At 46.7% G+C, this 25,563-nt stretch overlaps 1 protein-coding gene across 8 annotated transcripts in view; it reads right to left on the bottom strand.

Moving 5' to 3' along the window:
- The window catches only part of LOC144329448 (SH3 domain and tetratricopeptide repeat-containing protein 1-like), a 52,269-nt gene that overhangs the window by 7,721 nt on the left and 18,985 nt on the right, over nucleotides 1-25,563 (bottom strand). For 3 of the 8 annotated variants that reach the window (XM_078005015.1, XM_078005019.1, XM_078005016.1), the window contains 2 exons: nucleotides 3,004-3,184; nucleotides 1,678-1,828 (listed from right to left, as the gene is read on the bottom strand). Coding sequence is in view for 2 of the 8 variants with exons in the window: in XM_078005014.1 (XP_077861140.1) it covers nucleotides 1,795-1,828; nucleotides 3,004-3,184; nucleotides 18,014-18,131; nucleotides 18,267-18,293 (360 nt within the window). In the remaining 6 variants the exon portion in view is untranslated. Of the gene's footprint in view, nucleotides 1-1,677; nucleotides 1,829-3,003; nucleotides 3,185-18,013; nucleotides 18,132-18,266; nucleotides 18,317-25,563 lie in introns of all 8 variants that reach the window. The other 5 variants (XM_078005014.1, XM_078005013.1, XM_078005018.1 and 2 more) reach the window with 3 other exon arrangements.

A 25,563-nucleotide genomic window follows, 5' to 3' on the forward strand; every position in this document is an offset into this window, starting at 1 on the left:
TATATGGATGAATGGATAAATGGATGAATGGATAAATGGATGAATGGATGAATGATGGATGGATGAATGGTGGATGGATGAATGGTAGATGGATGGAAGGATGAACAGGTGGGTGGATGGAAGGATGAACAGGTGAATGGATGGTTGATGGAAGGATGAATGGACGGATGGATGGATGAACAGGTGAATGGATGGATAGACGGGTGAATGGATGGATGATAAATGGATGTATGATAAAAGGATGGATGATAAAAGGATGGATAGATGAATGGACAGATGGATGGATGATGGCTGGATGGATGATGGATGGATGGATAAATGGATGGATGGATGGATGATGGATAGATGGAAGGATGAACAGATGAATGGATGGATGATGGAAGGATAGATGATGGAAAGATGGGTGGATGATGGAAGGATGGATGGATGGATGAATGGATAAATGGATGGATGGAAGGATGAACAGGAGGTGAGTGGATGGATGATGGAAGGATAGATGGATGATAGATGGATGGATGAATAAATGGATGAATGGATAAAATGGATGGATGGATGGATGAATGATGGATGGATGGAAGGACGAACAGGTGAATGGATGGATGATGGAAGGATGGATGGATGAATGGACAAACAGGTGGATGGATGGTGGCTGAATGAATGGATGATAAAAGAATGGATGAATGATGGATGGATGAATGGATGGATGGATGGACGATACATGGATGAATGGAAGGATGAACAGGTGAATGGAAGGATGAACAGGTGAATGGATGTATGATAGAAGGATGGATGGATGGATGGATGGAAGGATGAGCAGGCGAGTGGATGAATGATGGAAGGATGGATGGATGATGGATGGATGGAAGAATGAACAGGTGAATGGATGATGGAAGGATGGAAGAATGGACAGAGAGATGGATGAACAGCTCAATGGATGGATGGATGATAAAAGGATGGATGATGAATGAATGGATGGATGGATGGACAGCTGAATGAAAGCATCATGGATGGATGGAAGATGGTTGGATGGATAATGGAAAGATGGATGGAAGGATGGATGGAAGGATGGACGAACAGGTGAATGGATGGACGAAGAGGTGAACAGAAGCATGATGGATGGATGGATGGATAGAAGGATGAACAGTTGGATGGATGATGGAAAGATAGATGGAAGGATGGATGGATGGACGAACAGGTGAATGGATGGATGGACAGGTGAATGGATGGATGATAAAAGGATGGATGGATGATAGATGGATGGATGGACGGAGGGATGGATGGATGGACGGAGGGATGGATGATGGATGGATGGATGGATGCGTGGAAAGACAAACAGGTGAATGGATGGATGATGGAAGGATGGAAGGATGGATGGATGGATGATAGATGGATAGATGGAAGGACCCACAGGTATATGGGAAGATGATGGAAGAATGGATGGATGATGGATGGATGGATGGAAGGATGAGCAGGTAAACAGATAGATGATGGAAGGATGAATGGATGGGTGGATGGACAGGTGAATGGATGGATAGATGGGTGAATAGATGGATGAGAAAAGGATGGATGAATGATGGATGGATGGATGGACAGATGGATGGATGGACAGATGAATGGATGAGTGGATGGACAGAGAGTGAACAGCACAGGGGTCCTCCTGCATCCCTTGCCACTCACCTGGATGTACAGGTCCACCAGCTCGCTCTGCTGCAGGCTGTAGTAGATCTTCCCTGCTTGCAGGCAGGCACGCGCCTCCTTCTCTTTCTTCTGAAGATCAATGAAAATCCCCAGACTTCATTTAGTGTAGTCCAGAGTGGATTTGTAGGCCCTGGAATCAGACACAGGTGTCAGAACAAGGGCTTTCATCCTCCTGGAACCAGTCTGCCTCCTCCTGTGGGTCTGGTGACAGATGAATCTGGAATGTGCGGACTGGGAACGGCCCTCTTGTGTGTGCAGTGTTCTGCCCTTCCCAGGCTACTGGGAGGGCCAGGGTGAACACACACAGCATGGAAAAGATGAAGGACATCCTTCTGAGGGAATTGAGCATCATGCTGCCCTGTGGCAGGAGGAGTGTGCTAGTCCATCTCCCCTGCCTCCCAGACATGGCCTGTGTCTTCTCCAGACGCACCAGGAGCCGTTAGTGTTCAGAGGCTATCTGGGCCGATGGTTCTCAAGGTGTGCAGGTATCACAGTCACCCGGAGGCCTGTCCCTATAGCTTGCTGGCCCTGCCCACAGAGCTTCCGGCTCCACAGGCCTGGGGCAGGCCCTAGAACTCCCACTTGCCACAGGCTCCTAGGTGACATGGATGCTGCTCTGCTGGTCCAGGGACTACACTTTGAGAAGCATGGCTCTAGCACACTGGCCCATTTTCCTTCTGTGAACCTGAGGCCAAGACTGGAGCCAGTCTCCCAGGTCCCCATGGAATCTGGCTCCTTCCCTGCTCTCTCAGTAAGTCTGACACTCGAGGGGGTGTGACTGCAGCAATGTCACTGGGCCCTGTGGGTGGAGTGGCCAGGGCCATGGTTACCCCACCAGGTCAGGATGCTTGGGGGAAGCCGAGTAGGCCACATATGGGATGTGAGACCTTGAAACCCTGCCCCAGGGAAGCAGGTGACACAACTGGCTCTGTCTTCTGTGGGAGAGAAGCCACAGGTGGCTGCTGTGGTCACATTTAAGGGGACAGATGAAGGCCAGGAGTGAAGATTCGGGGCAGTCAGAGGTCAGATGACAAAAGCCACCATAGTAGGAAGAACAGCCCGAGTGCACGTACTGCCTCTGCTGGGGTGGAGATGACCTTTGACCCAACAAGGGAGGCTCAAGCTGGGACTCACGGGCCAGCAGCAGCCCTGGAACGACCCCAGGCCCACCAGCTCAAAGCATCTGATGCCAAGGAACCAAATGATCAAAAGGAGAGGGGCTGCTGGGGTCCTGGGCCAGCTTTCTTGTGCCCCCCTCCCTGCCCTGCCCGTCCCCACCTCCACCACTGCAAAGCCAGCCCTTACCGCTCGGTACCCAGGGACAGGTAGAGCTGACTGATGGTCTCCAGGAGCTGCCCCTCCAGCACCTTGTCGGCCACCTTGCGGGCCAGGGAGAGCTGGAGCTCATGGTAGATGACACACTGGGCCTCACTGGGCATGACAGTGCCGTAGAAGTAGCACAGCCGCTGGACGGACCGCAGCTGGCCTGGGCAGAAGACAAAATGGAAGACGTTAGTCTCCCAGCATTGAAGCGAGGCTGGCTGGGCTCGGAGGCCCCTGCGCCATGCTTGCCTCTTTCACACCTCTGTGAGCCTGGGCCCCATAGGTGGGGAGACTGAGCACAGACAGGCCATGCACCCATTTCAGGACAGATTCCGAACACACAGTTACATGGGCACACCTTGGTGCAGATGCTCATGGTAGAGGCCGGCCTTCTTTACAACTCCCAGGGCTGAGGTCCTGGCCAGTCTCGGCCCCTGCACCAGGCCATCTATTTCTGCTTCACAAAGCCTCTCTGGCCAGGACCAGGGCCGCCTTCAGCCTGAGCTGATGAGGCCAGGGGCACAAGTAGCCCCTGTCGCAGATGGAACCCTGAGAGAGCAAAGCCAAGCGTCATGTCTGCCACATACGGCATCATGTTGGGGGAACGGGGTTCAAAGCTGGGCCCTGGCGTTCCCACACATGCTTCTCTCATGCATCCAGGCTCCCAAGCCACAGGCTCACTGACCTCTCCCAAAGCCAGGGCGCTGGGAACAGTGGAAAGCTTCTGATTTTCTAGTGCCAGAAACATTCCGGAGATTAACACAGGAAACCAGGTACGCCAAATGGACATCTGTTACACACACCACCCAACAACAGCTGAATACACAGTCCTCTCGAGCACCCATGGGACATTCCCCATGACAGACCATGTGCCAGGCCACAAAATGAGCCTCAGTGAATGGAGAAGGTCTGAGACCAAAGCAGAGGTGTTCTTCAGCTGTACTGGCATGAAACTGGAAATCAACAGTGAAGGAAATGTGAGAAATTCAAAAATATGTGGAAATTACACACTCCTAAACAACCAGTGAGTCAAAGAGACCATCAGGGAAACTGAAAACTAATTTGAGAAGAATGCAAACAAATGCACAGCCCGGGCCAGCGCGGTGGCTCACGCCTGTCATCCCAGGACTGTGGGAGGCCGAGGCGGGAGGATCGCTTGAGTCCAGGAGTTTGAGAACAGCCTGGGAAACATGGTGAAATCCCGTCTCTATAAAAAAGTAAAATATAAAAATTAGCCGGGTAGGGTGGTGCATGTCTGTAATCCCAGCTACTCGGGAGGCTGAGGCATGAGAATGGCTTGAACCTGGGTAGAAGTTGCAGTGAGCCAAGATTACACCACTGCACCCCACCCTGGGCAATAGAGCAAAACTCTGTCTTTAAAAAAAAAAAAAAATAGCACAGTGTATCAAAAATTCCAACATGCAGCTAAGGCAGTGCTGAAAGGGAAATTTATAACTGTAAATGTCTACATTCAAAGACAGAAGAAAAATCTCAAAAACCTAACCTTCCACCTTGAGAAACTAGAAAAAGAATGAACTAAACCCAAAGCAAATAAAAGGAAGAAAATAATAAATATGAGAGTGGAAATGGGAAGTAAAAATACAGAGAATGGAAAAACAGAGATAATCAACAGAACCAAAAGTGGGTTTTTTGAAAATAATAACAAAATTGACAAATCTTTCACCAGACTGACCAAGAAAAGAAATAGGGACACAAATGACCGAAATCAGAGACTGAGCACCATGGCTCACGCCTGTCATCCCAGCGCTTTGTGAGGCCGAAGTGGAAGGATCGCTGAGGCCAGCATTCAAGACTAGCCTGGGGGAACATGATGAGACCCCATCTCTAATAAAAAGAAATAAATAAAAAATTAAAAACCCAAGTTTCTAAAATGAGAAATGAAAGAGGAAACATTATTGCCAACCTGACAGAAATAAAAGGATTCCATGAAAACACTACGAACAACTCTACACCAACAAATCAGACCATCTAGACACAACAGCCAAACTCCTAAAATGACACAAACTACCAAAAGTGACTCAAAAATGACCCCAAGTAAGCATGTGGGGTATCAGCGCCGCCCTCGGTCTCCTTGACCATTCAGGGCAGGGTGGGGAGATAGGGAGGCATGATCCCCGTTCCCTGGCCTGCATTTCCAAGTCTGAATCCCCCAGCACCCTGGGGAGGGCCTCGTAGGAGGAGGTGCCACAGGCTATTGTGCCAGGAGCCACGGGAGGCTGCAGTGGGGGTTGGGGCGCTGGATTCCTGGAGGGTCTCCTTCCAGTCAGAGAATGCCCCTGGGGAAGAAGCCTGGGTCTGAACCCCCCACCCCTCCTTGGGCAGATATGTGGGACCGGGGCCCCTTCACATGATCCTTCCCAAAATCTCATCCCTCCTAGGGCCAGGAGTGGGTGCCAGGCCTGTGCTGGGAAATGGGCAGATTTGGCCACAGCCCCTGGGGCTCTGGTCCAGGCCACAGGAGGCAGCTCTGAGTGCTCTCACTATGCCATGACAAAGCACTGCAAGGCAGAGGGGACCCACAACAGTATCCCTTGTCTCGGCCATTTCCCTGGACTCAACTTCCTCATCTATCCTCTGCGGCCTAGATTTCGGACAGCCCTGCCCACCTACTGTCCATTCACTGCTCAGTCTGCAGTGACTGTTGGATAGCACTCCATGGCTCCCCAGTGCTCTTGGGGAAAAGGCCAAGCCACAGCCTGAGGCCCCAGGCCCTGCTTAGCTCTCCAGAAGAGCTTCTCACCATCCAGCACCCAACCCACGCACTCCTAACTCTGCACCTCCCTGCATAAGCCCTGCTCACTCACCCCCGCTCACACCCCACTTATCCCCGCTCACACTTCCGCTCACTCACCCCAATCACACCTCCGCTCACTCACCCCCACTCAGTCATCCCCGCTCACACTCCCACTCACTCACCCCATCACACCTCCGCTCACTCACCCCCACTCACTCATCTCCACTCACACTCCCGCTCACTCATCCCCACTCACTCACCACCGCACCCCACTCATCCCGGCTCACACTCCTGCTCACTCACTCCCATCACACCTCTGCTCACTCACCCCCACTCATCCCCGCTCACTGACCATCACACCTCCGCTCACTCACCACCACTCATTCATCCCCGCTCACACTACCGTTCCCTCACCCCCACTCACTCACCCCCACTCACTCACCCCCACTCAATCACCCCCACTCACTCACCGCCCCTCACACCCCCTTTGTCCCCGCTCACTCACCCCCACTCGCTCACCCCTGCTCACACCCCACTCATCCCCGCTCACACTCCCACTCACCCCCATCACACCTCCACTCACTCACCCCCACTCACTCATCCCCGCTCACTCACCCCCACTCACTCACCACCACTCACCCCCACTAGCTTATCCCTGGTCCTTCACACAGGCTACACCACCAGCCCCTCCACCACCACCTATTACTTGACTAAATCCTCTCAACCCTCTGGTCCCAGACTAAGAGGCTTCCCTAACCCGGGGCCAAGTGCTGCCCCGCCATCACGCCACTCACCCTTTTGTGGCTTCTCTGGCCTAAAACTCACATTCCCACGCTCAGTCCCTGCCACCCGAGGACCCCACAAGCCCCATTTATGGGTGGGGCCTGGCACACACTGCACAACGAGCTGCTTTTGCATGAACTGCTCTGCGGCTTCGGGCAATCACCCGCCCCATGTCCTTTGTGAAGTGGGATGACAGGTGCGCAGCCTGCCAACACACCAAGCAGATAAGACGGGCACAAGAACCGGCGTTCAGGGCCTGGCTCATGGAGGGGCCCCAAGTCCCAGCTCAGCAGAGCCTGTCTTGATCCCAGGGTTATGGCTAGGGATTCCCAGCACGCAGGACTTTCCGTGCTCAAGGCAGCATGGTCCCTGGGCAAACTGGGAAGAGCTGGCTGCCCCAGTAGGGCAGAGGGCCTGGCCTTGCATGGGAACCGCCTGTCTCCAGGGCGCTTGCCAACATCTGCTGCTGGCCATGACTCAGCACTTTCGATGGTGGAAAAACCACCACTTGTTTCTGAATCACAAACCCCAGGTGTGCCCTGATGCGAGTGGCCCCGGAAGGTGAACAGGAGGAACCGGGGCACTCACTCTCCACATGGCCCATCTCCACAGCGACTGGAAGGGCCCACTCATAGTAGCCCTTGCCCTGCTGGGCCGGACCCTGGTGGGTGCAGAGGTGGCCCAGCTGCAGGAGCACGTGGGTGAAGTCCCGGCCACACTCCCTGCAGGGCAGCCTTGAGAACAGCCGCACGGCCTCCAGGAGGTGGTGCTGGGCCAGCCTGCTGGCACCCGCGTGCAGGCACAGGGTCCCGAAGTTGGCCAGCACCACTGCCTGGTTCCTCCGCTGGCCCAGGTCCTGAGCCGCCCGCAGGGTGCGGTAGTAGCCCTAGGCTGCCTGTCTCATCCGGCCCAGCAGGGCAAGGGCTACTATGCCTTCAGAGCCACGTCTCTCTCTTGTCATCTAACCCATTTAAACTCTCCTTTCAAACTATATGCCAGACCTAACCACTTCTCACCTTTCTCATCATTTCCAACCAGGTCCAGCCCTCATCACAGCGCTCTGGGTTACTGCAAAAGCCTCCCAATCGCCAGGCACAGTGGCTCATGCTTGTAATCCCAGTACTTTGGTAGGCCAAGGCAGGTGGATCATCAGAGGTCAGGAGTTCAAGACCAGCCTGGCCAACATGGTGAAACCCCTCTACTAAAAATACAAAAAATTAGCCAAGCATGGTGGTGGGTGCCTGTAATCCCAGCTATTCGGGAGGCTGAAGCAGGAGAATCACTTGAACACAGAAGGCAGAGGTTACAGTGAGCCGAGATCGTGCCATTGCACTCCAGCCTGGGTGACAAGAGCGAAACTCCATCTCAGAAGGTTTAAAAAAAAAAAAAAAAAGCCTCCCAACCTACCTCTCTCCTTCCACCTTTCACCCTACCCTGCATTCTACCTTCCACTCTCAAACATTTCAGAAAAAAAAAAAAAATTATATCCACAGAGAGAGAAAGAGAAAGTACAAATGGGGTGAAATGTTTGGGGAATCTGAGGGAAGAGTATATGGGAATTCTCTGTACTATTTTTGCAACTTTTCCATAAGTCTGGATTATTTTGAATTCAAGAGTTAAACAAAGAAAAAACAAAAACCAAAACAAAAACAAAACACTATCTCCATTTGTGAATCCATCCTGTCTTTCCCCTGGCAACTGAAGGATGCTCTCAACTAAGCACATCTATTTTTTCATGAACACTAAAAGAATCCTTGCCTAGTTTTGACTTTCTGTGCTTGGCAGTAGAATTTCATATATGTGTGTGTGTACATATATGTGTGTGGTGTGTGTGTATATACAGAAAGGGAGAAATATATATGTGTGTATATATATAAATATATTGTAAATTTATAATGGTAATGTGTATATATATAAATATATGTGTGTGTTTAGATATATATAATACATACCCCATAGGCTGTCCTTAACCAGTTCTAAACTTAGTCAGAAAAACACATACCTAAGCAGAGAATTTCAAAATAATAAGATGAATATTTTGATAGAGGGATGTGTTGCTATGGAACATGCTGCTAAGACACAAAACCTCCTAGATGGGGCAAAGAATGAACGAAGTTTTGCACCTATAGGCACCCCCTCTGATATCCCCTCAAACGTTTATATTTATATGCATTTGCTTCCCCCAGGACCCCCGTTTCATAAGGGTTAGTCCTAGAGCCTAGCAAGTTCCTACTACAGCTGGCACACATATGCCATTCAAGAAACAGTGGCTGAGTGAATGACGAGTTAAGAACCATTTGTCAGCCAGTGCTCAGTAATACAAAATGCACTGGTATGCAAACTATATTTTTGTTGAAAGCAAGGGCAGGATCACAAATTATCTTTCCAGAGAAACCAAACCTCAAAAGCTTCTTTACCCTACTAAAGCACGTTATAAGAAGCTCCCCTTACATAAAAGAAAACCTCCTCATTCGTTATCAATGGCATGGAAACCTAATAAGCCTTCACCTCTGATGACATCTCTTCCATCCCCAGGGCTAGAAGAAGGAGGTTCTGGAAACCCTGGTAGTTGTGAAGGTGGCTCCCAGCTCTGACAGTCTTGAACCCTGCGGGTGCGGAGGTCACACAGCAGAAGAACAACAGAGGGAAGCATCATCAGGCTTTGAATATGTTTGAACCAGAGATGGCAAATAGGCTGCAGCCAACTGAAAACACCAGAGATTCATGGTGGCCACCTGAGGGGTTGTGCTCTTAAAAAACAAAAATTAAAATTAAAAATTAAAAAATTAAAAAAGGAAGGGGTCAAGAATCCATCAGGTCTGACTGAGATGTGTATCAGTGACTAACACCTCATATGGCAAAAGTACTCCGGTGCGCTTTGGGTACTCACAGCTTCAGCAGTATTCAAAGGCGTGTGCTTCCCTAAGACTAAGCCACGGGAATACCCCCAGCAACAATGCCAGGAGAAACGTCTAACATGGATTTGGCTAGAAATACAGTTGTCTTTAACAAATTAACACTGAATAAATCCTGACTTATTAGAGCCTGCGAGAATGACATTCTCAATAACAGTTATCACTACAATCTCCAAACATCTGCAATCCTGCAAGGAGGAACTGTGACAGCGCAGGCCACGTGTCCAGACGGCTTCCCAGACTGCCTGTCACAGAATAAAAGAAATGAAACCCCCCCTAAGAATGTCTTCACTCACATTTAGCCAGTTGTTCCTTTGTGTGCATCTCTTTGCTAAAATGGCCATTCTTCCCCACAGCCTGAAGTCATACACTAAAATAAATGAGACTCACATGAAGCCAGAAACGTGCAGATGCCAAGGAAACCAACACAAACGAAATGGGCTGGAGAGTGTGGCCAGGAGGATGGTACTTCCCAGGAAGCAATTACTTCATCTCTGCCCATGAAGCAGGCAGCTGTCACTGTCCCCCAGGCCCACGCCAGCCACTCGAAGTAGGTTCTAACCAAACTACCTCCAACAATCAACATAAATACACCACACAATTGGCTTCTGAAAGGACACCTTGCAACCAACAAGAAACTGCTAGCACAGCTTTGAAAAACTGTGCAACTAAAATCCTTGGAAAGGGATCAACACTGCCACATTTTGACTCAAATACTGTTTCGTGGTAGCACTGCAATAATTCACTGAAACAAAAGAATGAATGAGGAACATTATATAAATGAATATAAAAGAATGAATGAAGAATGAACATTATATAAATGAATGTTTATATAGGAATCAGAGGAAGCATGACTAATCATTTAAAGAAATAGGTCAAGAAACTGCTAGGTTCAGATGCTACCGTGAGACACTGTCAGGGCCTTAGGCAAATTCACTTCTCTTGGTCCTGTTTCTAGGTTCATCAAAAATCAGCTTCGGATTAGGGAATCTGTTGCTTTCCAATGCCTTCCTTCTGCGATTCCAGCCCAGATTTTAGGACTGCTCTCCCACTTGGTATATGAAAGCACTTTCTATGTACAATAGCAAGAGTACATTTCTGTGTTGAATGCGGTTTGGGACCTACTCTATGAGGCAGAATATCATCATGTAATTTTAAGCATGACAACAAGGCACACTCTAGATAAGGATAACACATAAGGCATGGCCATACACCTGTGTGTGCCTGGCAGGGAGATGGGGAAGTCTCATTTAATGAAGCCGGGGTGCCTGTTGCACCTTAACATCCTCAGTCCACATCAAGTTCACAACGTCCTTCTGACATCAAACCACAGGTATCACATACTTTTCCATACTTTCCACCCAAGATTAAAATATGCAGAGCACACCGTGATAAAGACGCCTCCATCCCCAGCATGTGGGCTCACATTCTGTAGAATTACATACTTTCAGGGCAAAATGGTGACCAGGTTGTAGTGGCAAGCAAGACTGGGCTCCGTGGGGACAGCAGGCCCTGCAGCAGCCACCACTCCATTTGCCACAGTCTGATGCAGCTGCAGAGAAGCTGTGGCTGAGGCCATTCACTTTGTGAGAGAACCGCACAGGAGGGAAAAGGTAGGGAAGGTAGGGAAGAGGGCAATGTCAGGCTTCTGAGCCCAAGCCAAGCCATCGCATCCCCTGTGACTTGCACATATATGCCCAGATGGCCTGAAGTAACTGAAGAATCACAAAAGAAGTGCAAATGCCCTGTCCGGCCTTAACTGATGACATTCCACCACAAAAGAAGTGAAAATGGCCGGTTCTTGCCTTAAGTGATGATATTATCTTGTGAAATTCCTTTTCCTGGCTCATCCTGGCTCAAAAAGCTCCCACACTGAGCACCTTGTGACCCCCACTCCTGCCCACCAGAGAACAACCCCCCTTTGACTGTAATTTTCCTTTACCTACCCAAATCCTATAAAATGGCCCCACCCTTATCTCCCTCCACTGACTCTCTTTTAGGACACAGCCCGCCTGCACCCAGGTGATTAAAAAGCTTTATTGCTCACACAAAGCCTGTTTGGTGGTCTCTTCACACGGACGTACATGACAGGCAGGTGCAGAGCCAGGGAAGGATCTGTGATGAGACCAGAAAGGAATGCGCCTCCCTGTACACACACTCGGAGTTTATGACAATGTGGGTAGGGGGCTGAACTGGATGCCTGAGAACATTCCTCCAAGTTCCTTTGCTGATTTTCTAAATATTGGTGTAAACTCTGAACTCAGAAAATTTTTTTAAATCACTTCAATCAACATCTTTGTCTGGTGCTCAGCATCATCATGTCTACATGATTATCTAGAAAACCAACTTCAGTTCTAAGGCTCACGTCCTCCTACAGTGTCCCAGGGATTTTACAAGGGAATGCACCTCTCATTCGCATCAAGAACACACACAACTACCATTAAATAAATGCTTAATTTGCTTACACAATTTTTTAAACACCCAGATTTGAAATACAATAGAGAAGACAACTTTTTGATAGCTCTGCTTGCCAACTGGAGAAAATAACCTGCCATGATTTCTAACCAGTCAACCACCTGTCTTCCCTGGCTGCAGTAGGAGCAATCTTTCTGAGCTCAGGATTAAAAAGAACCTAGCTGGTTAAGGGACAGATAATCATCAGTTCTCAGCAGGCCTCCTGGGTCCCAAATCCCCATGTGATACGTGGAAGTAAAAAGCTATCAATGACCAAGCATCTGGACGCTTATCCCACCTTGCCATCTGCTTCTCCTGCCATGCAAATATAAAATTAATAAGCCTGCTATTAGAGAACAGAGTTGGTGCTGCATCTGTCTTCCTAAAATTACGGATAATTACCAGCCCACAATGGCTTCTAATCAGATTTGAGTGGTCCCTTAGACAGGAAGCTAAAGTGCCTCAGCCCTAAACTGAGAAGAAAACAGAAACTGGAATGTTCTAGGTTTGATTTTTTTCGCCCTTGTTCTAAAGTTGCTGTCCCCAAATCTCCTTCTACTGTCTTGTTTATAAAATGTATGAGAAACAGGGAAATTTAAAGACACTATAGAAATGGCCACTTTTTCTAGGTACAAACTTCGTCAACATGATTTTCAGCTGCTGGGCTTTTTCTCCACAAACTGTGAGCCTGGAGTACATTTTTCTCCCTCGTGGTTACACATTCAGAGTCAGGGAAAGTGGCTTTAGCAGTAAAGAGGGGAGTGCAGTGAGAAGTGACCGGGCACTGAGAAGGGCAGACAGGGACTCTACCTCGGTGGCCTGCAGCATTCCTGGGCCTCGGCCTTTACTTTTCTATCTGTACAAGGGATCTAAAGGCCCGTGATTCTAGGCCACGACAGCTCTTCATACACACATACGCAAATATCACACGCCTATGTGAAAAGCTGTGACACTTGGCTGATTTCCTGAAGAAGTTATCTTGTATCATTTCTACTCAAGTACTCCACCTCCTTCCAGACAAGTATCTGAGGATGATGGGCGATCCCACAGCAATGTGTGTAACCTCTCCTGCTTATGATCCCTGTTCACATAGCATTTTCCAAAAGCATTTGGTGTGAAGTGCCAGAAGAAAGAAGAAGAAGGTTCTTTTAGCCCATTCATTCATTCAACAAATATTGACTGACTAACTACGTGCCAGGCACTGGTGATATAACAAGGAACATACATATTTTTGTAGGTAGAGACAGACAACCAAAAAGTATGTTAAAGAGTGATCAATGCTGTAGAGGAAAATACACCAGGAAACAGGAAAGAAGAATACCCCTAGCCACCCTACACTGGGGTGATGCTAGCGTTACAAAATGGAAACAGCGGCCGGGCACGGTGGCTCACACCTGTAATCTCAGCTCTTTGGGAGACTGAGGCAGGCAGATCATCTGAGTTCAGGAGTTCAAGATCAGCCTGACCAATACGGCGAAACTCTGTCTCTACTAAAAACATAAAAATTAGCTGGACGTGGTGGCACACACCTGTAATCCCAGTTACTCAGGAAGATGAGGCACAAGAATCACTTGAACCTGGGAGGCAGAGGTTGGAGTGAGCCGAGGTCGTGCCACTGCACTCCAGCCTGGGTGACAGAGCAAGACTCTGTCTCAAAAAAAGTAAAAATAAAAATAAAATGTAAACAGAGAATAAGATACCAAAAGAAAGAACGTGAACGATTAATTGTAACAAAAGCCTTTGTAAGCTGATACTTTCCTTCCTGGATCCTTTTACCTTACAAATGGAAAAAAACGGTGGGTAGGGGTAGCATCAAAATTATGGTGATGTTTTAAGATGGCTTTGGGTTTCAGATATCTGACAGCCATACTCATGTACTTCAAGGAGAAAGCTCTAGCTCTGTAAGCCATCTGGGCAATGGTTTAATGTCTTTTTTTTTTTTTTTTTTTTTTTTTCCCAGAGGATTTTTAAAGTACAGGAAAACGTGTGTGTTTATTTGGCTGCTCTGTGCCCGCACACGTGCAAACTGTGCTAACAGGTTTTTCCATGTTTTGCTGAATTTGCCAGCTTGCCATAAACAGGCTTCCATGTCTTAATTGTCTATAAATAGCACGAACACACAAAAATGCAAATCAAGACAAGCTGTCCCTTCAACTGCTGCTGCCATGATGACAGCGAGCGACAATTGGCCAAATCAATACATGGAGACTGAAGCTGTCCGGCAGAGAGCACAGGGCCGACTGCTTTTCCCATAGCATTTAAAGAAACAAGCGGAAACAGCTCTCCACACAGGACAGACACGTCCTTTGTTCTTTGAATAAATGCTGCCAATGCCCAAAATACTTTCTCCATCACACTATCTATATGGAATTCAAGTTCCTTCCAATACCATGAGTAACACCAGTGATAGACTATGTTTAGCCATAATGACCCATTAGCATTCTTTTTCCTCTAAAATGTTGAAATAATAACATTGAGTGTGCACTCACGAGGTGCCAGGCTCTGAGTTTGATCTCGTTTAGTTCTCATTGAAATCCGGTAAGATCAGTACCATATTCTCTCATTTTTCATAGATGAGGAAACTGAGTCATAGAAAGGCTAAGTAAGTTGTCCATGGTCACAGGTTATTTAGGAACTTTTCTCCAAACTTTCAAAAGTTAACTACTGCCACTATTACTAATGGGTTTCTGTTTGTTTGTTTTTCTTTTTTTTTTTTTTTTTGAGACAGGGTCTTGCTCTGACCAGACTGGAGTGCAGTGGCGTAATGATGTTTCACTGCAGCCTCGACTTCCCGGGCTCAAGTGATTCTCGCACCTCAGCCTCTCCAGTAGCTGGGATTACAGGTATGAGCCACCACACCTGGCTAATTTTTTAATTTTTATTTTTTGTAGGGATGGGGTTTCACCATGTTGCCCAGACTGGTTCCGAACTCTGGGCTCAAGAGATCCTCCCAGGTCGGCCTCCCAAAGTGCTGGGATTACAGGTGTAAACCACTGTGCACAGCCCTACAAATGCGACTTGTACAAAGTCAGAGCAGTGAGCAGGAAGAGAACAGAGACTTCAGTGAGTCTCCTGGCTGTTGCAACACCATATCCCTCCTCCATACCGTAATGTGTCTACACCCACCAAGCTCCTAGATGTTGAAGGCAGGCCAGCTCAGAGCCGAAACAGCAGTAAAGAAAGAGAAGATGCAGACATGCGTCTTGATTTCAGTTCGAGCGTGCGTCTCTCCCCTGCAGCTGCACAGGCAGAAACCAGGGGCCTGAGTCTGAGGCAGTGTGTTTGGTTCCTGGCAGGTAATCTTTTGGGAGACCATCCCATACAATTAGTGTTACACTTCTCAAAAAGGAAGTGAGACTTTTATAGAAAAATCGATTCCATTTGGGAGAAAGGTCTAATAAAACTACAAAAGGATAATACAACAACAAATTAAATTCATCTGTCCAAACTGAAATCCCAAAGCCCTCTGGGCACACAGCTGCTTTTCTGAGCTGAAATTCAGCTCCAGCTAAGAAACAGGTCAACTTTTCTAAAAAGATTCTTTTTCACAAGCCTTCAATAAAAATTCCTTTCCCTCACTTGTCATTTTCCAGATTTAATGGCTCCGTTGGCCTTCCTCTTATTTAGGCCATGAGCACTGACTGCATGTCTGCTATGGCTGGGACTCCAAGGGAGGCACCCTAGGGAACACAGATGACGGCAGCACAGCGACACCCTCAAGGAGCACACACGGGGAAGGCAAGATGATACCATGGCAGCCTTCAAACAGAAAAGAACTTGGCCTCCATACCCCGTCTCATTTCTAGAAAACAACGATGCTGAGTCAGTAACATTTACCGAACAGCCTGCAGTGTGAAGGCAGGCACGAGGGGGCTCCATGCGGGGAAGAGCACCTTCAGAAGGGGGCATGCAAGCAACGTGCAGGCAGGAGACACTCCCACTCACAAGGGCCAGCCTGGGGGCCTGCAGAAATGCCCATGCATCTGGGAGGAGGGAGAGAGGACAAGATACTTAAATGCTCCAAAATGAATAGAAGCATCCCAAGAACCTCCCCCAAAATGGGGCAGGGATTTACGAAAGACCAAACCGAGCATGCGCAGTTACCTGAGCATAGCGCCACCAGAGCGAGCTATCAAGGAAGAAACAGGGTCACTAGAAGCCTGAGCCTCTACTCCCAGCTCTGCAACTCATTCACCCTATGACCTTGGTGAAGGCTCTTAGCTTCTGTGAGCCACAAGAGAATCACGGGAAAACAGAAGATATGAAAACTGCTCTGCCTTTTTCACAGAACTGCTGAGGGAATAAAATCAGATAATGGATTTTTAAATTCTCTGTGAATTACGAAGCAAAATACAAACGTATGAAATCATTCTTACCATTAATAACAGCACTGTAAAATTAAGAGCAGAGTTAAGACAACAGCATTTTCCACCCCCCGACTCCCGAGAGAAATAGTGAGTCCAGCTGATGTATTTGGGCAACCCCAGTATCTAGGCTTTGAGAGCCTCAAACAGCTCAGGAACTCTGACAGTATCACTCCAGCCCAGTGCTCATTAAGTTCTCCAAGACAGCCACTGACATAAAATACTACAGCTTTTTCAGCTGGGCTTGAAGCCCTCCTCCAAGCTCACAGCACAGCTAAACAATGAAGAAGAGGTTTTCTGCTACTAGGCTCAAAAGCTGGCTTTTGTAGATTCCCATAGAAAGAACATTCAAGGCCAGGCGTGGTGGCTCATGCCTGTAATCCCAGCAATTTGGGAAGCCGAGGCAGGAGGATCACCTGAGGTCAGAAGATCAAGAACAGCCTGGCCAATATGGCGAAGCCCCGTCTGTACTAAAAATACAAAAATTAGCCGGGCATGCTGGCGGGCACCTGTAATCCCAGCTACTCGGGAGGCTGAGGCAGGAAAATCGCTTGAACTCAGGAGGCCGAGGTTGCAGTGAGCTGAGATCACGCCACTGCACTCCAGCCTGAGGGACAAGAGCGAAACTCCATCTCTAAGAAAAAAAAAATAAAGAAAGAGCATTCTTTTTTGCTGATGTTTAATTTCCTGTGCTTAATACAGAGAAATCATACAACACTGAAATCCTGAAAAACATATCATAAAAAGCATTTAGTGACTGAAAAGACATTCAATATAACCTGTAACAGTGAGTTCCCCTCCTCTTTCCAGCGAGCTCCACTAATGCTGTGACCCTTAACAATGCTTTCACTAACACAGAGAAAATTTAATAGGACCGCTTACCCCTCTCAGCTGACAGCTAAACCAGTGCTTCTCCCTGGGCTCACTAAAGATTGCCTTTACCTAAAACCAGGCTGCAATGACCCTGTAGATGTTGACTAACAATTTCAAAATTCCCATATTCTTTGTCCACTCCTAAGGAAGGTGAACTGAAGCCAGGTGTCTCCAAGTCAGAACTAACAGAGGCCTTAAACATCAATGGCCCATCCCCTTCTTTGACAACCAGGGGATCTAAAGCTGAGATTATGGAAGAAAACAGCCTGCTTAGGAACAAAGCGGAAACCAAAGCCTAGTCACTTAACCTCTGGTCCAGAAATCCCGTGACAATCCAGCACCCATATAGGATGAGTCTCCCTAACCAGAAACTCCGAAATCCACAACTTTTTGAGTGCCGACGTGACACTCAAAGAAATGTTCATTGGAGCAGCTCAGATTCTGGATTTTTGAATTCAGGATGCTCAACCAGCAAGTGCAATACAAATATTCAAAAATCCAAAAATGCAAAAAAATCTGAGACACTTCTGATTCCAAGCAGTTTGGATGAGGGATATTCAACCTGCATTTTTTTTTCCTCTAATGAAGGAAATTAAAAATGAGGACCGAGCAAAGTCATTCAATCCATACTAAAGTCATTCAATAGTTTAATTAGTACCCATTTAAAGTTAAGTGCTACCCGCAGATATTTAAAAGGATGAACACATACATGCCTATAATCCCAGAACTTTGGAAGGCCGAGATGGGAGGATCACCTGATGTCAGGAGTTCAAGACCAGCACGGCTAGCATGGTGAAACTCCATCTCTACTAAAAATGCAAAAATTAACCAGGCATGGTGGTGCACACCTGTTATCCCAGCTACTCGGGGGGCTGAAGCACGAGAATCGCTTGAACCTGGGGGGAGCACGTTGCAGTGAGCCAAGATCACACCACTGTACTCCAGCCTGGATGACAAAGCAAGACTCTGTCCAAAAAAAAAAAAAAAGAAAAAAGAAAATTAATTTAAATTGTGTTTTCACATGCAGCCCATGTTCCCATAACACAAGCCCTGCTCTGTGCTCCAAGGGCACACAGGGTGCCCCTTTATCTTAATACTCACCATATTCCATGGCAGCCATTGGCACATGTCTGTCCATCACACTAGACTTCCTGTGCATGAGGCAGGGATCATATATTATTACCTTTCTGTCCCCAATGTCTGGCCTAGAAGACACTCAGTAAATGATTACTGAACTAAGTCAGTTACTAAGACATGTTAAACTTGTATTAACAAAAATGTCTGGCCTAGAAGACACTCAGTAAATGATTACTGAACTGAGTCAGTTACTGAGACATGTTAAACTTGTATTAACAAAAATGTCTGGCCTAGAAGACACTCAGTAAATGATTACTGAACTAAGTCAGTTACTAAGACATGTTAAACTTGTATTAACAAAATTAATTCAATAAGTTTGCCAATGCAGCGTTCATACCACACAGCTTAAATCTCAACCTGCGGATTTATCTTGTGTTCTGCTAGATTATCACCTATTAACATTCAGGAGGCACCTAGTATGTGCTAGGCATTACTAATTGCTGGGGACCTAGCAGTGACAAAACAACATTCCTTGTTCGAAGAGGAGTTCTAATAGAAAGAGGAATAGAAGGAACAGGCTAGATTGATGAGAGAGCTAAGAAAAGGACAGGCTGCCATGGGAAGCACCTGGTCTTGTCTGGATGGTACATAGTTAACGAAGTCTGAGTGCTTCATATGGCATAAGATCATCTCCTCCAAAGAAGCGAATGAAGCTTTGATTCCCCAGTACCGGAAGTCACCATAAAGATGCACACAGCCACATGCTTAGTGTAGGAAGTGAAACCAACCAACCAAACAAAGCTCCAACTTCCAGAGGCAACAGTCCAATTATGAAATCCTCTGGCTACGTTCAATTGAAATTCAAGGTATTCAAGAGGCTAATATTTAAGTGATAAATTAACCCAACCACTTAAAACTAAACTAGTCTTTGGTTCAAGGCGTAAGGGTATATACTACCTTTACAAATTTATTAGCTCTTAATATTTACATTTAAATATGATGATGATGGTGTAATAATAACTTTACTGAGTAGTTACTATGTGTTAGGCACCAAACTAAGCACTTTACACACACATTTGCACAATCCTGTGAGATGATAATGACTCCTTGTCATCCCATTTCATAGCTGAAAGTCAGGTTTATATAAGCTTAAAAACTTGCCCCAGATGACACAGCTAGTTAGCAAGACGCAGGCAGCCTGACTCCATAGGCCTTGTTTAAAGAAGGAATATTTATAAACTGTCCAGCACAGCAGTGGTACAAACAAGAGTTCAATAAATGCCTAAAGAGTACTTCATACCCAAAATTGTTTCCCGCCAATCAAACTACACTTACTCTGGTTCTGCATAACCAACTGTCAAATCATTGTTCCATGAAGAAAAGGTGGAACGGGTAGAGATCAGAATAGAGTGAATAACTGGTAAATATACTTCATGGCAGGTAGTAACAGGAGGTGGCATTTAGGCTATTTCCACATTTGTTTGCATAACACTTTTTTTTCACAGTTCTAAAGCACAAGAACCATTCTAAGCTGGTGAAAGCATAAGGCATGTCTATGATCCAGGACTCCAATTCACTGTGGATCAGTGGATCTCAACCTTTATGGTATATCAGTTTTTAACAGCACTATAGCTGCCCAGGCTCCATTCCTGCAGATTCTATTTCAACTGGTCTGGAGTAAGCACGCATGCTTTTTTCACAGCCCCCCAGATGCAGCTAGGTTTGCAAACCACTATCCAAGATGTTCTCACACTTCCGCTCAGTTCAACACACACTCACTGAGATTCTAAGCACTACGAATCGGGCTAAGTTAACAAGTCAGGCTCGACTCCCTAATAATATTGGCAAAGAAACCAATATCAGAGATTTATTCCAGTCCAAACCAAATAAATTGCCGGGTGAAAAAAATGCCCAGGCAAAGTTTGCCACACAAAACAACTTCCTGTATCTTCCCGGTCCGTAGCCTAGAGACTGACTCTGAGCCATGAGAATTCAGAATCAGGGGAAAATGCCAGTCTGAGGCATCTGCCACACTCCTAACACACCCCCAAAAGTGCCCAGCTACATTTCACATCCACTGTCCTAACAGGGGTCGAAATAGGGAAGAGCAGTGCAATACAGAAAACAGAGCCTGCTGGGTGCCAAAAGGCTGAGGAATTCCAGTCCTAGCCCTGCTACCAATCGGTCTGGTCACTTCTCTCTGGTCCTGGTGTGGCCAACAGTTACGCGAGAGGGTGAGGCATAAAACCACAGATGTCAGGCAAGCTCCAGCATCCAAAATACATAGAAATTAAAAAGCATTAAGGTGATATCAAGGAATATATGCCATCAACCAGAAAAGTAACTGAAGTATTCCTTTTCCCATTCATAAGAAATCAAATGTGGAAGCAGAAAACTGAGCAATCAGCCTACCAAGTTGACTGGGGCAACAGAATACACTCACGGATTCTGTTCAAAACAGCGGGGGTGACAGGCCAAAAGGAGAATGGCAGAGCGTCCCTCTCTCCTCTGTCCACCCATGCCACCAGCACGTGAGTGCGTCCATACGCAGCGCCCAGTCTCCTGTTCCACTGACGCCAGCGTCCACTCATCGCAAGCCTACTAAGTGCCACATCTGCTATGATGCTCCCTCATCTCATCACCATAGACATCCCTGCTGGAGGTGAGTATGTGACAGACGAAAATCACGGAGGCCTAGGGAGGTTGAGACCTGCATTCCCACTGCGGTGAGGGCGTGCTTGAGAGGGACCCCACGGCTGGGCTCTCCATGCTGCTCTCCTCAGTAACCACTCCCAGAGCAGAGCAGCGAGGGGGAATTTTCTTCCTCTCACTATTTTCAGCCCCTTGGCTGACCCAGCATTCCCCAGAAAGCTATCGAGTCCTGACAGCTCTGAGGCCACAAAGCCATAAACGCAGGGGACACACAGCCCATCTGTCTCTAACGGGTCTTTTACTTGTCATGCTGGTCATTTCTAAGAGCAGATGGGTTAAGAAAGACGTGGCAGGTTACCACGAAATGACCCCTCCACTCCTCCCTGGGGGAAGGCTGACTAGCGAGCAGTCAGGCCGGCTTTCTCCCCCCCACTCCCTGCATTCCTGTCCCTAAGGAACCACAGACAATTCCACCAAATATAGGCAGGAGACAGCCACCTCCTTCCTACAGCTGGAGGGGGGAAGGGTCCTCTCGGGCCTTTCTAACTGCATGAAAACCAAACTGTGAGCCGTACTGACCCGGGCCTCACTCATGTTGCAGGCATGTACAACACAGGTGCCCAGTGGTATCATCAGGCAGAAATATGAATGTGCTTTCCATCGTTTTCATACAGTGATTCCAGAACCGCTATTCACACAGCTCCACTTCTCACACATATAACGGGCTTCATGGATTACACAGCATTTTCACCAAGCCCCTCATCCGCTCCTCCCAGCAGCCTTGTGTGATCCCTTCAGTAAGCTTCCTCATCTCCATTTCTTAAGAAATGGAGTTTCTGAGGTTATGAAACCAAAACTTTCCCAAGAACATCCAGCTGGTGTTAGAACCAGGATATGAGGGCTTCTGATTCTACAACCAGTATTTGTGCCAATATTCCACATGGGCCCCTCCAGGGATTTCTGCCTGATCTTAAAATGCAGACAGCAAATCCGTCTCTCTAGAGTTCTGGGGTTCCCTATAGACAAGAAGTAAAACTTCTAACAGAAAGCTTATACTTATTTGGAAGGCTACGTGGGATATTCCTTTAAGTTAGGTTGTTCATGTTTTGGAAAGATTGTTCCAATGACAATGCGGGGCATCAAGTGTAGAAAGGATTCCATGATGAGGCAGAGAAACAATTCAGTGGCTCTTACAATAGTTCAAATGAGGCATGAGGCGCAACCAGAAAGGACAGAGGGAAAATGCATTGGAAAGAAATGCAAAATGAAGTCCACTCAGACCCAGGATGGAAAAAAGGGGATTAAGCATGATAGTGGTTTCTAGTTTGAAAGACTGATGAACAACGATGTCATTAACTACTGCAGAGTGGTATCTGGGGCCTGGGTGCACCAGTTTGTTTAACCATTCACCTGCTGAGCAGTTTCCAGGCTGTTTCCAGTTTCTAGCCTTTATAAATAATGCTGCTATGAACAGATACATAAAGGCTTTTGTGTGAACATAAGTCTTCATTTCTCTGGGATAACTGCCCATGAATGTGACTGCTGCATCCTATGGCAATTGCACATTTAGTTTTTTCAGAAACTGTCAGCTGTTTTCCAGAATGGCTGTACCATCTTCCATTCCCACCAGCCAAGTGTGAGTGATCCCATTTCCTTGCATCCTCACCAGCATTGGTCTTGTTACTACCTTTTATTTTAGGCATTCTGATAGGTGTATAGTGATGTGGCTTTAGTGTGCATTTTTCTGATGGCTCATGATGTTGAACATCTTTTCCTGTGCTTATATGTTATCTGAAATGCCTCTTCAGGTCTTTTACTCATTTTCAAAGTAGATGATTTGGTTTCACTGCTGAATTTTGATAGTTCTTTATATATTATAGATATGAGTCCTTTATCAGACATCTGGTTTGCAAATAGTTTCTCCCAGTCTCTAGCTCCTCTTTTCATCTTTATTTTGCACTGTACATTTTAGTCCATGATCCATTTTGAGTTAATTTTTGTACGAGGTATAAGGTTTAGATCAGAGTTCAGGTTTTTTTCCTATGAATAATCAGGTAGCCATTAACATTTTTTAAGAGACAAGGTCTCACTCTGTCACCCAGGCTGGAATGCAATGACAAGAACAGAGCTCACTGCAGCTTTGACTCCTGGGCTCAAGTTATCCTCCTGCCTCAGCCTCCTGGAGTAGCTGGGACCACAGGCAGGTACCACCACGACCAGTTAATTTTTTTAGTTCTTGTAGAGACAGGGTCTTGAGCCATGTTCCCAGGCTGGTGTGGAACTCCTAGGCTAAAGTCATCATCCCACTTATATGCGGCCAGGCAGTGGCACATGACTGTGATCACAACACTTTGGGAGAATGAAGCAGGAGAATCACTTGAACCCAGGAATTCCAGACCAGCCTGAGCAACAGAGGGAGGCCCTGTCTCTGCAAAAAATTTTAAACATTAGCTGGGCATGGTGTTGTACACCTGTGGTCCCAGCTACTTGAGAGGCTGAGGTGGGAGGATCTCTCGAGCCTATGAGGCTGAGGCTGTAGTGAGCCATGATTGCACCACTACATTCCAGCCTGGGAGAAAGTGAGACACTGTCTCCAAAAAAAAAAAAAAACAAAAGAAAAGAAAGAAACAAACAAACAAAACATGCTAGAGCATCACCCATATGAGACAGGTATTGTCTTTTTGAAAATTTAATTACAGTTATATAATAGACATGTAAAATGTCCACTTTGAAAGCTTGAAAAATATATAACTCTAAGTATTCTTACCTTAAAATTCTGATTCCTACCTAAGATATCACATACTGTTTACATAAGTATCACAATGCCTGGACAACAACTAAAAATGTGTACGAGGGAGAAAAATGAGCATGTATGCCTATTAATTAAGGTATATTTCCCCCTCATTACACAAAAAGTCATCACGGCAAACCCCTGTGACTGTATCTAAAGCAAGCCTACAGTTTTACTTCTCTGTATAATAAAATGCAAGGCTAAAATTCAAATACTAAACGTTTCCTGAAGCCAAGGGTAGTTTACTTAAAATAAATGCCCCGGGTCTATATCAAAAATATGAAAAAGCTAGCTACTTAGCCATTGCAATCTAAGTTCAGCTTTTTCTTTTTAAATTGACACATAATTGTGCACTCTACATATGTATGGAGTACACATAGTGATGTTATATTACATGTAATTTATGTGATCAGCGTAATTAGCATATCCACCATCTCAAACATTTATCATTTCTTTGTGTTGGTAACGTTCAATACCCTTCCTCCAATTATCTGGAACTATATATTCTTTTTTTTTTTTTTTTTTTTTGTGAGACAAAGTCTTGCTCTGTTGCCCAGGCTGGAGTGCAGTGGTGTGATCTCAGCTTACTGCAACATCTGCTTCCCAGGTTCAAGCTATTCTCCTGCCTCGGCCTCCCTGGTAGCTGGGGTTACAGGCACCCACCACTATGCCCGGCTAATTTTTGTATTTTTAGTAGAGATGGGGTTTCACCACATTGGCCAGGCTGCTCTCAAACTCCTGACTTCAGGTGATCCACCCACCTCAGCCTCCCAAAGTGCTAGGATTACATACATGAGCCATGGTGCCCAGCCTGAAACTATATATTCTTGTTAACTATAGTCGTCCTATGTTATAAAACACTAGAACTTACTCCTATCCAGCTATAATTTTGCATCCTTTAACAAATTTCTCCCTATCTCCCTCTTCCCCCACCCTTCCAACGCTCTAGGATCCTCTGTCTACTTTCAACTTCCATGAGATCCACTCCTTTTGCCTTCCACATAAGAGAATATATGCTGTGTAACTTTCTGTCCCTGGCTTATTTCACATAATATCTTCCAGTTCCATCCACATTGTTGAGAATAACAGGACTTCATCCTGTGTTATGGCTGACTAGTACTCCACTGTGTATAAAGACCACATTTTCTCTATCCATCATCTGCTGTTGGACACCGAGGCTGATTCCATACCTTGGCTATGGTGAACAGTGCTGCAGGAAACACAGAGGCGTGGATGCCCCTCCAACACGGATTTCCTTTTCTTTGGGTATCTACACTGTAGTGGGACTGCTGGATCACACTGTAATTTCATTTGCAGTTTTCTGAGGGACTTCCATACTGTTTGCCATAGTGGGTGCCCTAGCTTACTCTTACTCTTTTTCATTTTTCTCTTTGAGACAGAGTCTCACTGTTGCCCAAGCTGGAGTATAGTGGTGCAATCTCGGCTCGCTCACTGTAGCATCCGCCTCCCGGGTTCCAGTGGTTCTCATGCCTCGGCCTCCTGAGTAGCGGGGATTACAGGCGCCTGCCACTGCACCTGGCAAATTTTTGTATTTTTTAGTAGAGATGCGGTTTCACCACGTTGGCCAGGCTGGTCTTGAATTCCTGGCCTCAAGTGATCCGCCCACCTCAGTCGCCCAACAGTGCTGGGATTACAGGTGTGATCCACCATGCCCAGATAATTTTTGTGTTTTTAGTAGAGACGGGGTTTCACCATGTTGGCCAAGCTGGTTTCAAACTCCTGACATCAGGTGATCTGCCCATCTCGGCCTCCCAAAGTGCTGGGATGTCCGCGTGCACCCCGCGCCCAGCCAGCTGCTCTAGTTTACACCCCCCTACACCCTGTAAGAGCTCCCTTGTCTCCATATCCTTGCCAGCA

The sequence above is a fragment of the Macaca mulatta genome, chromosome 6, assembly GCF_049350105.2.
Source record: "Macaca mulatta isolate MMU2019108-1 chromosome 6, T2T-MMU8v2.0, whole genome shotgun sequence".
Classification (NCBI taxonomy): Eukaryota; Metazoa; Chordata; class Mammalia; order Primates; family Cercopithecidae; genus Macaca; species Macaca mulatta.